Source organism: Helianthus annuus, chromosome 10 (assembly GCF_002127325.2).
Source record: "Helianthus annuus cultivar XRQ/B chromosome 10, HanXRQr2.0-SUNRISE, whole genome shotgun sequence".
NCBI lineage: Eukaryota > Viridiplantae > Streptophyta > Magnoliopsida > Asterales > Asteraceae > Helianthus > Helianthus annuus.
Window position 1 is genome coordinate 170,212,833 of NC_035442.2, and position 11,729 is coordinate 170,224,561.

At 35.5% G+C, this 11,729-nt stretch overlaps 3 protein-coding genes across 3 annotated transcripts; 1 reads left to right on the forward strand and 2 right to left on the reverse strand.

The window, feature by feature from the left end:
- The first annotated feature begins 3,593 nt into the window (after positions 1–3,593).
- Positions 3,594–4,646, forward strand: LOC110883307 (photosystem I reaction center subunit VI, chloroplastic). Its single transcript, XM_022131099.2, has 3 exons — positions 3,594–3,796; positions 3,879–4,005; positions 4,310–4,646. Exons 1-3 carry the CDS (start codon positions 3,672–3,674, stop codon positions 4,487–4,489), a joined length of 432 nt encoding a protein of 143 aa, XP_021986791.2. The 5' UTR covers positions 3,594–3,671; the 3' UTR covers positions 4,490–4,646.
- Positions 4,647–4,967: 321 nt separating this feature from the next.
- On the reverse strand, positions 4,968–6,003 carry LOC110886564 (rop guanine nucleotide exchange factor 12). Its single transcript, XM_022134373.2, has 3 exons — positions 5,885–6,003; positions 5,386–5,655; positions 4,968–5,312 (listed from the first exon to the last, which is right to left on the reverse strand). The coding sequence occupies exons 1-3, from the start codon at positions 5,954–5,956 to the stop codon at positions 4,968–4,970; spliced, it is 687 nt and encodes a 228-aa protein (XP_021990065.2). The 5' UTR covers positions 5,957–6,003.
- A 1,552-nt stretch (positions 6,004–7,555) lies between these two features.
- Positions 7,556–10,447, reverse strand: LOC110886563 (glyoxylate/hydroxypyruvate/pyruvate reductase 2KGR). The gene is made up of 2 exons (XM_022134372.2): positions 9,941–10,447; positions 7,556–8,240 (listed from the first exon to the last, which is right to left on the reverse strand). Exons 1-2 carry the CDS (start codon positions 10,361–10,363, stop codon positions 7,722–7,724), a joined length of 942 nt encoding a protein of 313 aa, XP_021990064.1. The 5' UTR covers positions 10,364–10,447; the 3' UTR covers positions 7,556–7,721.
- Positions 10,448–11,729: the final 1,282 nt, after the last annotated feature.

Below are 11,729 nucleotides of genomic sequence, written 5' to 3' on the forward strand. Positions count from 1 at the left end.
TAGCTCCAATCATTACATTACATCAAAATAGATATTCATAAATTTCTCTCGTTTTCGTTGGCATCGCGAAACAGCCAAACTATTAATAATTTGGTTTTAAAACTATATGTTAACAAAATATATGTTGTGGTGGGTTGGGCTCAAAATCCTACTACTGTTAATTCAAAATCCTACTACTCTTAATCGTATACTGAAAATTGATTTTAAAACTTATCACAAATACTTGCTACTAGTTCTCAATTATTTATACATATATATGAGTCCAATCAGTCCATTAGGAAAACCAGGTAAATCAAAGCTTCACAATTTTCAAATTGTAAATTAAAATTAAATGAAAACTTTACAATATTTTGCTGTTGTCCGGTTCTTTTTTCTTTCTTTTCTTTTACCGATTAAGGGTAGGTTATACGGAATCTCCGGTGAAGTCACATAATTCAGAACAAATAAAACTAGCAAAAAGAATTATAACCTTTATACTATCTAGGAATTATAAATACGTAAATTAACTTATTTGCTTCTAATTATATAAATTTCATGTTTAGCATACTTATACGGAACATATTCAGTTTGGAAAAAGCCATAAATTATTACCTTCATCATCGTTGAGTAAAAAGAAACATACCAGCGATAAAGAAGTTGGATGGTTGGAGGAGTTTATCACCGAATCTCGATCTCGACATCGACAAACTCCATTATCCGGTGATACGGTGGTGGCTCGTAGCAGTGCAATATCGTCAGCGGTGACTCCAACTAATATAAGAGATATCAATTACGATCGAGACGGTCGTGCTGATAACGTGTTGTAAAACAACGGTCTACTAGCGACTAGTATATGAACATAATCAAAGGAACACATAGAGAAAGATAGAATAAAGAACTATTATTCATTGAGATATACATCATTTACAAATGCCATTATATATAGACACTATGACATTAATACAAACATAAATGTGATATGGGAGTTGGTAATGTGGATAGTCACTAATAAATAATATATTCATAACAATTCAATATTAATCGTTTTTTAAGAATTCTATTGTTTTATCATTGTGTTTATCATTGTTCATCAAGGGTTCTGACCAACAAGCACTTTACCAGGTATTAGTGAGTTAAACATTTAAGTTAAACTCGTACAGAGGACGTAAAATTTGGTTCAAATGATTTGAGAATAGAATATGGACTATGTGTACCAATCTATTCAAACGAATTAGGACTTTACCAGGTATTAGTGAGTTGGAGTAAGATCAAATACAAACCACATTTCGTATACAAATTGTGAGAACCAATTAAAAAGTGTTATGTGTCATCCAACCAATTATAGAAAATGGTAAAATAATAACCTAAATAATATTAATTATATTGAATTCCTTATAATTATGCTAACAAGCAATTAATTCTTGGGAAAATTTCACAAAATAGTAACCAAGTTTTAAAACTGTTCTAATTAGGTCACTAGTGTTGTTTTTGTCACAATTAGATAACTTAACATTCAAATCGATCCATGTCTTTTTTTCCACGTGTCAAGAAAAAAATGGAGCATAAGATGCTGGGATAGAATTATTTTAATATATGAAATTATAATTATTAAAAATAAAAAACCATTTAATTACATTAAAATTAAAAAAAAAAACAAGTTACAATCCACGTCATCACTCGACGTTAGCATCAAATAAAAGGACGTTAGCATCAAATAAAATAGAAAAATAAAAAAAAAACAAAAATCCACATCACCAATGGATGAAAAAACCCTTAATTTTAATGAAGAATGAATGTTGAGTGACCTGATTGGAACACTTTTGAAACTTGAATGACCTAATTGGAACACTTTTGAAACTTGGTTACTATTATACGAAGTTACCCCTTAATTCTTTATTTAGATATTTCTTTTGATTTCAATGTGCTGATATAATTATTTATAAAGAAAAATGCCGATATCATTCACATATGTGCTAAAATCAATTATCTTGATTAATTTCCATGTGCTAATATGATTCAAAAGTGCTACTTTTATGTATGTATTGTTTTAGTATGTGCTAATTTAAGTTTTTTTTAAGTGCTATAATTTGTTCTCACGGTTTGTAGGATAAGTATGGTTTGTAGGATAAGTATGGTTTGTACCGTAACCAACCCCTTAGTGAGTTAAACATTTAAGTTAAACTCTTTATAGAGGACGTAAAATCTGGTTCAAATGATTTGAGAATAGAATATGGACTAGTACTTTACAATGTATTACTAAGATAAACATTTAGGTAGTGTTTGGTACGAAAGAATAAAATATGGAATAGAATGGATTATTTTGATGGAATGAAAACAAGTGTGTTTGGTTATCATGTGGTAATAGAATGGAGCATTCCAAAGGAATCTAACTCCTTCCAAATATAACAATTTCTATTCCTTTATATGAGGGTAAAAAAAAATCAATTGTGAATGTTGTAAGCAATTGAAATGCACATTAGAAATAACTAAGTTACAACAAAAAAGAGTTTGATCACCTATGCCTTTTAGTTATAAAAAATAAGCTTCTTGATTATTTATGGACAACTTTTACATAAGGGAGAACATCAATATTTTTTTTTATTTCATGAATCATAACTATGTATGATTTTATAAATTTTATTGAAAACGCGGTTGTGTTTGAAATGGTCCTTTTTAGTATCGTATGCTAGATCAAGTGTCGGTTTCATAATAGTACCATGATGACCGAAACCATTAAACAACTTAACAACATCTATACCGATATCAAAATTATCTGAAGACATCGGTTTATACTTTAAAATATATATGCTTTTAACCCGTTTAGTTTTTATTTAATTTGATTTCCCCGATAACTTGTGTTCATTGCCTTTTTTATTGAGCTATATACGCGATTATGCTTAATATATTTTCTCACCGTTCCCATATAAACTTTTGTTGAAAAAAGAGTTTTATTCAAAATAGTGCGCGACGAACTGAACCGATACCGACGTCAGTACCAATATAGTTATTACCAGAACTGGCACCAGTATTCATTTTTATGGTTTTGAATATAAAACATATTCTTTTGGACAATGAATTTAAACCGGGTGTAAATACCATAACGAATGGAACTGATACCAACCGAGTAATGAATCAAATCAATACCAACCGACTTCCCATGACATCACCTGGACAAATCATGCTAGTTAGTTTTTAATTTTAGATGTATTAAAAAATATTCAAATAACCCACCTTTTTAAATCATATAATACAAGAAGGGGCCAAAAAGAAAATGTGTTACAAAATATAAGGGGTCAAAAAGGAAATAACACTGATGAGCAAATAAGGTAGAATATTAAGGGGTGAAAGTGATTACTTTTCAAAGTTTAGGGATGTATTTAGGTCGGTGGCAAAAACCACCGACCTTTGTCTTTAAGAATATAGGTAATATTAAATTTATCAGTGGTATCATCAACAAAATAAAAAAAAGATATTGTAACGAAAATCATGATAGAAGATAGGCTTATCCATCCTCAACCAATCCGAAACTCCCACTAACACAATATCCACGTGGCAACCTCAGATCCATGCAAAACGACCCCACCACACCATCCTCTCCTCTGTTTCTTCATCCTCATTCCCATATACACTCACATCCATCAAATTGATTCACTACAACCACACGTCATCAACCTTCTAATTCTGTTGGAGCAATGGCGTCTCTTGCAACCTTCACACCCACCACCACCACCATCAAGGGCCTTGCTGGCAGTTCCATTACCGGAACCAAGCTTAACCTGAGGCCTGCTCGTCAGAGTCTCAAACCCACTTCTTACAGGTATGATTACACACAATTTCGGCTTTAGTTTACATAGGGAATGAATGAGTCGATTGATTTGGGTTTGTTTTGGATGATGTAGAGCTGGAGCTGTGGTAGCTAAATATGGTGACAAAAGTGTGTACTTTGATTTGGAGGATTTGGGTAACACCACTGGTGAATGGGATGTGTATGGTTCAGATGCTCCTTCACCCTACAACCCCCTCCAGGTATTCGATCAAATGCCTCAGTGAATTAGCCTGTGTTTTCAGAACCGGGCCTATTTTAACCGCTTCCCTTTGAATCGGGAGGCTATTGGTAGGGATGGTAGTCGAACCCGATGGGTAAACCCAAAACCCGACACATTTTGGACGGGTTTAGGGTCGGGTAATCGGGTATAAATTGAAAATGTTGCACTTTTGAGTAGACTTTCCACAATTGACAAAAATTGTATAACCATTCTTTACTGGTTGTGTGCTGTACAGTTTATATATGAGTAGTTATAATTGTACAATTTTGATAATTTGATTGCAGAGCAAGTTCTTTGAGACATTCGCCGCACCCTTTACCAAGAGAGGATTGCTACTCAAGTTCTTGATATTGGGAGGTGGTTCCACCCTTGCTTACTTCAGCTCCACCGCCACAGGAGACGTGTTGCCGATCGTGAAGGGCCCACAACTTCCACCAAAGCTTGGTCCACGTGGCAAAATCTAATCTGATCATTCATCAACAACCAACAGACAATTTCATATGTGTTGAATGTATCATTGATGTGTAAATCAAGTATGAATTCATGTGTTAATGAGTGTTTACCTGATGCATCTATCTTCAATGAATCTTTAAGCGAGTTAAGCTTTAAACTTTGTGACGATGGATTTTGTGTAAGAGCATCCGCGTGTTGTACATCTTCTATACGCGACAACACTTTATGCGCCAAACTTTCTAGTATTCTTGAATAGCTCTCAAGAATTGCATGTCCAACATTCTACATAGTCAAGAAAACAACAAAAGCAAGGATTTTTAGGATCCTTTTGGTAACATTTAAACTATCGAGCCAGGGGTCTCATTGGCAGCAACCTCTCTATTCCTACGGGGTAGAGGTAAGACTGTCTACATCTCACCCTCCTCAGGCCCTACCTTAGCTTTGTTATTGGTGGGATATACTGAGTATGATGATGATGATTGGTAACATTTAAACATATAGAAAATTTCTTACTCGATTGTTTTCAATTTTGCTGATTTCTAGTGTAGATTGAGGGATCCCAGGGTAACGTTGTTTAAGTATTAGTAAGATCGTTTCTGCTCTATCTTCAAACTGTTCTCTCTTCCCCAAACTCACGCCTGAACCCCATCCTGACCGTCCATCTTTTGCAGACATCTTCCGTTTCCATATCACCACAGACGCCTCGATTCTGTTTTTGAGGTCAACAATTTTATGATCTGTAGTTAAATCCATAGATGAAAGAAAGTGATCCGGGTCAAAGTGGTCAACGGTAATACTTTTATAGATAAAGTCTCCCAAGCTTGCCCGTCCATTCTGCCACGACAATCATCAATATTGAAGCGCGTCAAATAGAAAATAACTAAAAGGGGAATGTGTAATAAAATACCTTTGGAAGGGTTTCCGTATAGCTATCGGGAACCTCCATCTCCATAAGAATTTGCGCGTTAATGGCTAGGGCTGCTTTGAGCACTTGGTGAACCGAGTCTTTTTGAAACTGCAACCATTTCCTTGTGGCGTCTGATAAACCATCCGGGGGAACCTTTGGAGTCGGTAACCACCATTTATCCTCTTCCCTCTTTTTCATGCTTTTTGCTTCGTTGTCATTTTTCGACGCGTAAGTAAACTCATGGTCACCTTTAAAGTTATCTAGGCATTCCTACATATTACATATCAACACACAAAAACGTAATCAATATCATAGAGCCGACAAATTGTCAGGTTATCGAATTTTTTAAATAAAACGAATTAGTAGATTGTAATGACTTTTGGACAATGTGACACGTACGAGTCATCTGACCTGTTTTCTTTTTAGCTAATTTTTATATTTTTATCAAAGTTGATCGGTTGATAATAAAGCATATTTATTATCATGTTTAAGTTCTTACAATGAGCATGGCGTCGAGCTTCCTTAACGCAGGAATGTTCATGTGCAAGTCGCTCCGTTGCCTTGTAACCATAACCTATTCACATTCTACAACTTATCAATTCTAAATTGTCCCAAACTAAGAATAAGATAATACCTTACCTCCATGTTTACACCATTAGTGTTTTGTTTTGTAGCCACAAATTCAACGATATGATCTGTAACCGACAATAGCCAATCCATCTCTTTCCGCCACCTTGTCTGTCTTTCCGGTGGCATGGGTTCTAATCTCGATTGTTCCCCAAAAACCGACGCTGAATTCATTAAATCCATGATAAAAAATTTAAAACACAGTTTCACATGTGAAAAAGCCGGTTAAACATTAAACGTATGTACCACCTGCTAGATTTGTAATGGCGTTTGACAAAGCTAAAGCCGACGAAACTCCCTTTCCTCCCCCGGACATATCCTCACCTAACAACAATTTCGCAAACTTTTCTTTCATCATTTCCATATCTGAAAATGCACCACAATTCTCACTTGTTTTAACCAAATAACCGAAAAATGAAATGGTAACAAAGTTTGTTAAAAATGAGAGTTAATCAATCACCCGAGTTTTTGTCATCGTTGTTGGTGGTGGTGCTTTCATCACCTGATCCAGGATTCACATTTTGATCTTCCTCCGCTGCTCGAACCATTTTGAATTCGAGCAGCGAGGGTTAAACGATGAAATGAAGAGAAACCGATGAAGAGATTGAACGGTTTCTTGTTATTCTTTTCTGGATTGGATGACAGAAAAGAGGGAGAGATACGCAATTCAAATCGGTTTTATGTTTGGATTGATTTCTGCAATTAAGATCAGGAGATTGTGTTGATATGAAAATGGAAATGAATGTTAGCTCCCAAGATGGATGGAATGGTAGTTGATTTTTTAAAAAGTAAATATATGCCATACGTATGTAAAAAAGGAAATTGAAATCTAATCTTTTTTAAACTATACACTATACATGTTGCTATGTTCGGCTCTCGACAGTGGCGAAACCAGGAATTTTTCTTCCAGAGGTTGCTTTTGCTAGATTCTTAATAATTTTCACTTTTTTTTTCTAATTCATACAAAATTTACACTATTTTTTTTTTCATTTTTTTCCAAACTGAGGGGAATCCGCCACTGGCTCTAGAGGTGTTAATAAAGTGTTAAGAAAGTGATTGATTAAATCGTCTAAAACAAACCAAGCAAGTAGATTGGTTTGAGAGACGAACGGTTTGGTTTGACGGCTAAAATGTTTTAACAGTTCGCTTAGGTTACTAAACTGATCGTTTAATTTTTATTTTATACTTCTAGAGGGGTGTTCTTTTAAGAACTAATAATACGTTGAGAACTGTGATAATCTTATTATACATTTCTATGTATTGCTCGAGGTAATCGGGTAAGTTGACGGATCACTATTTTGTATATTCCGATATATATGTATACGTAAATTTCGTTCTTGTGTTTATGTATATTTTGTGATAATCATGCGTCATCATCTTTGTCAATTTCTAAGTTTTAATATAAACCAATGATGGAGCCGAGGGTCTTACCGGAAGCATCCTCTTTATTCCTACGGGGTAGAGGTAAGACTGTCTACATTTTACACGCCTCAGACCATACTTTAACTTTGCTATTGGTGGAATATATTGAGTATGATGATCATGATGATAATAATAATATCAACCAATGATTTTGAAGAAAAATTGGTTAAAACCACCAAACCATTCGTAGTTGGTGGTTAGGCACATGGTTTTGATCAAAACTGAGAATGCTAAGGAGAATTAAGTCAGATACACGATTAAAAGTAGATACACGACGATATTTCTTGTTAAACCACCGGAGTTAACAAGGGATTCTTTAAAAAGTGAGCCTCTAGGTTCCCAACAACAAGATCCGCCATTGCCATCTCGGTTTCCACAGTGCTACTCGCAACATGAGGCAACACCACCACATTATCAAGACCAAACAGCTCCTCAGGCACCTGCGGCTCATGCTCAAACACATCAAGACCCGCACCAGCTAGCCGCCCTTCAACAAGAGCAGACACCAACTCACGTTCATCAACGTGCGCCCCCCTGCCGATATTAACCAGAACCCCTTTGGGACCAAGCGCATCGATGACTTCACGGTTAATTATGTGTCGTGTTTGTTCTGTTAGCGCGCATGCCACCACCAGAATGTCGCAATTTGAAGCCAGTTTAATGACACTAGGATAGTACTTGTATTTCGATTCTGGTTTCTCTAATCTGGAATGGTAGCTGATTGAGCAGTTGAATGATTCAGCTCTTTTAGCAATTGCTGTGCCTATTCTTCCTAAACCTAAGATTCCAACTTTTTTGCCACTGAACTGCATTGATTGTTGGATGAATCAGCACTGTGAAATCAGTAAATCAAAGAATTCGAATAATTACCGCACAATAATTACTGTCCTACCGTAAAATCAAGATTTTTTTCACATTTTACAATTAAACATCATTCTTAACGAACATGGAAAAAAATTCAGAAAAAAAAAGCTTCATTCGCTTCTTAAGTTAAGGGCATTTTTTTATGTTAAAACCCATTTATATTTGATTTTTACACAATAATTATAATATAGAGTTAAATGTCATTTTAGTCCCTGTGGTTTAGGCTGTTTTGCCAGTTTAGTACAAAGGTTTCATTTTTCCCCTGTGGGTTCAAAAAGGTTTCACCGTTGCCATTTTAGTCCAGTGGGTTAACTTCATCCATTTTTTCTATTAGGCCATGGGGTATGGGGCGGGAGTTTGGGCGTGGGTTGGGGGAAAACGCCCAAGGCACCACCCCGGGTGGGCTTGGGTTGGGGCGTGGCCCCTTGGGGCTTGGCTTTCAAGCCGGGCGTGGGGCGGGGGAGCAACTGACATGGCGGGTTGTGAATGGTTATAAATATATATATATATATATATATATATATATATATATATATATATATATATATATATATAGGGGAAGGATAAATCGAAAACCCACTTGAGTTGAGAAAACTCAGAAAACCTTTGTAAAAAAACAATGTAAACTCAAGAAACATTTCTAAAAAAAACAGGAAATGTAATATACATATATTTGAACATTTTTAAAAAAGAAACACAAAAAACACCAAGTAGTTTTTTTTTAAAAAAATGTTACAAAATTTCAGGCTACATAATACATATGTCCAAAAAAAATGTAACATACAAATTTTCAACATTTTTTTTTTAAAAAAATAGTAAGCGTTTTTTACATTTTTTTCATAAATAGGTCCGTGTACATTTATATTACATTCCCTATTTTTTTTAGAAAAAAATAAAAATGTTACATAGGGTTTATTTGGGTTTTCTCAACTCACATGGGTTTTCGATTTATCTTTCCCCTATATATATATATATATATATATATATATATATATATATATATATATATATATATATATATATATTTAAAAAAAAAAAAAACTGAACCCAAGCCCCAACCCAAGCCCCACCATACCCCTTCAAAGTGGGTTGAAGACTTGAGTTCTGAATTTCCACGTGTCAACCAATGCCCCAACCCAAGCCCCACCATACCCCATGGTCTTAACGAGAAGAGCAATTCAGTCATTTTATATGGCTGAATTGCCCTTCTAGTTAACAAAATTACATGAAAAATGACCGAATTGCCCTTCTCGTTAACAGAAAAACTGGATGAAGTTAACCCAGTGAACTAAATGGCAACGGTAACCTTTTTAGACCCACAGACAAAAAATAAAACCTTTGGACTAAATTGACAAAATGACCCAAACCACGTGGACTAAAATGACATTTAACTCTATAATATATACAGATAACTTTGTATTTCTAAAATAAAACATGTTAAAAAGCCAGTTTCAAGTTTCAAAGTAACCATAAAGGATATGAAAACCAAACCAAACAGTATATGTTTCAAACCAGCCTTTCTTCGATTTAAACATTCTGTCAGTTTCGACAGTTTATAAACACCCTATTACAGTATCAAAACCACATCAATTAATTGAATATACATACTGATATTCAACACAAGAAAATAACGAAATCAAACCTTCACGCTTAATTTGAACTCATCTTTCTTCCACAACCCACTTCTAACAAACCGATCACCCTCACAAATCCTTCTCAACGTAGCTAAAATCAACCCAATCGCCGTATCAGCCACATCATCAGTTAACACATCAGGTGTATTCGTAACCCTAATCCCCTTCTCCTTACAATACGCCAAATCAACCTTATCTAATCCGACGCTGAAACTCGATACGATCTCGAGAGCCGGTAACGAGTCGATCAGTTCTCGGTCGGCACCGATGTGCGTGCTCCCGACGACGGCTTGGATGTTATGAGCGTTGTGGTTGAAGAAGTGGGTTTTGTTGGGGAGGTTCCATAGGCGGAAGAGAGTGAAGCGGTTTTGGAGTCGTTGTTCGAGGTATGAGGACATGGGGTATGTCATTAGGACTCCCATGGCTTCCATTGTTAGGGCAGATACAGGGACGAATAAGACTAATGCTTATAGCCTATGTGGCATTTGTGAGTGAGAGAAGGCTTGAACTAGATGGAGTTTTTCCCCGTATATATTGGTGATCGGGTGATTTTCGTGCTGACCGTCAATAATCCAAATTTGCCGTAAAAAATATTAAGGATCTAAGTTGTAGCATTAAAAGAAATCCTTTAACGACCTACAAATTTAGAATTTGAGTAAAATGCCCGGATAGTCCTTGTGGTTTGCCAAAATTTCATCATTAGTCCCCAACTTTCTAAAATTACACTCTTGCTCCCTGTGGTTTGACAAATTGTTACTTGGATAGTCCCTACGCTAGATGACAGTTAGTTTTCTCAGTTAAATGGGGTGATATGACAAAAATACCCTTACTATTAATATATATAATAATTAAAAAGGTAAAAGAAATATAAATAATATTTAAGAATTAAAGTGGGTCCACCACTTCATCTTCTCCGTCACTAAACCACCCTACAATTTAAAACCCTCTTAAGAACCACCTGTGACCACCACAACTGCACCGTCGGAAAATCGTTTTAAGAGGCGATCTAAACAAATCCTTATTACTCATCCCCAAACGCCTCAACGAAACCCCCAAAATCGATGCTCGTTACGCTTCAGAACTGCAATAGAAGCCGAAATCGGATACTTATGGTTACAGCTAAGTGGAACTTTGAATCGGTTTCGACTTCGAATGTTGTTCTTGAGTTTCTTGGTTCGATACACACCAAGTGTTTGTTGAAAGTCCTTTTCACTTTATGAATACCGATTCAGACGTTGAATACAATTATTCAAAGGAATCTGCAACTGTCATCGATTCAGATGTCGTTCACCCTGTCGTTCAGATGGCAATTAGATGAAACCACCGCTAACGATCGATTGTCGGAATCTGAAAAGACTCAAAAACTTCGACGTTATTCCGATTGATAAACGTATGCAGGTATGGATTGTTTTAAGTATTTCATCAATCCACATGAAGTAATATATGTTATTTGTGTGTAAGCACTTTCAAATTATCATCTGATCTGTTTGCAAAGAAGGCTCGTTGCAGGGGTTGGTTTGAAAAGAAGATAGGGGTGGAGGGTCCCACCTTTAATTTTAATATATCTATTTTAATGTTTTAATTTAATACCAAGGGCATGTTGGTCCTTTTACACATATTTAACGGAGAAAACTAACGGACATTTACTTCAGGGACTATCCGAGTAATAATCTATCAAACCACAGGGAGCACTGGTGTAATTTCCAAAAATTGGGGACTATAGGTGTTATTTTACAAAACCACAGGGACTATCTGTGCATTTTACTCTTTAGAATTTTTTGTAGGAATAGGTGGTTT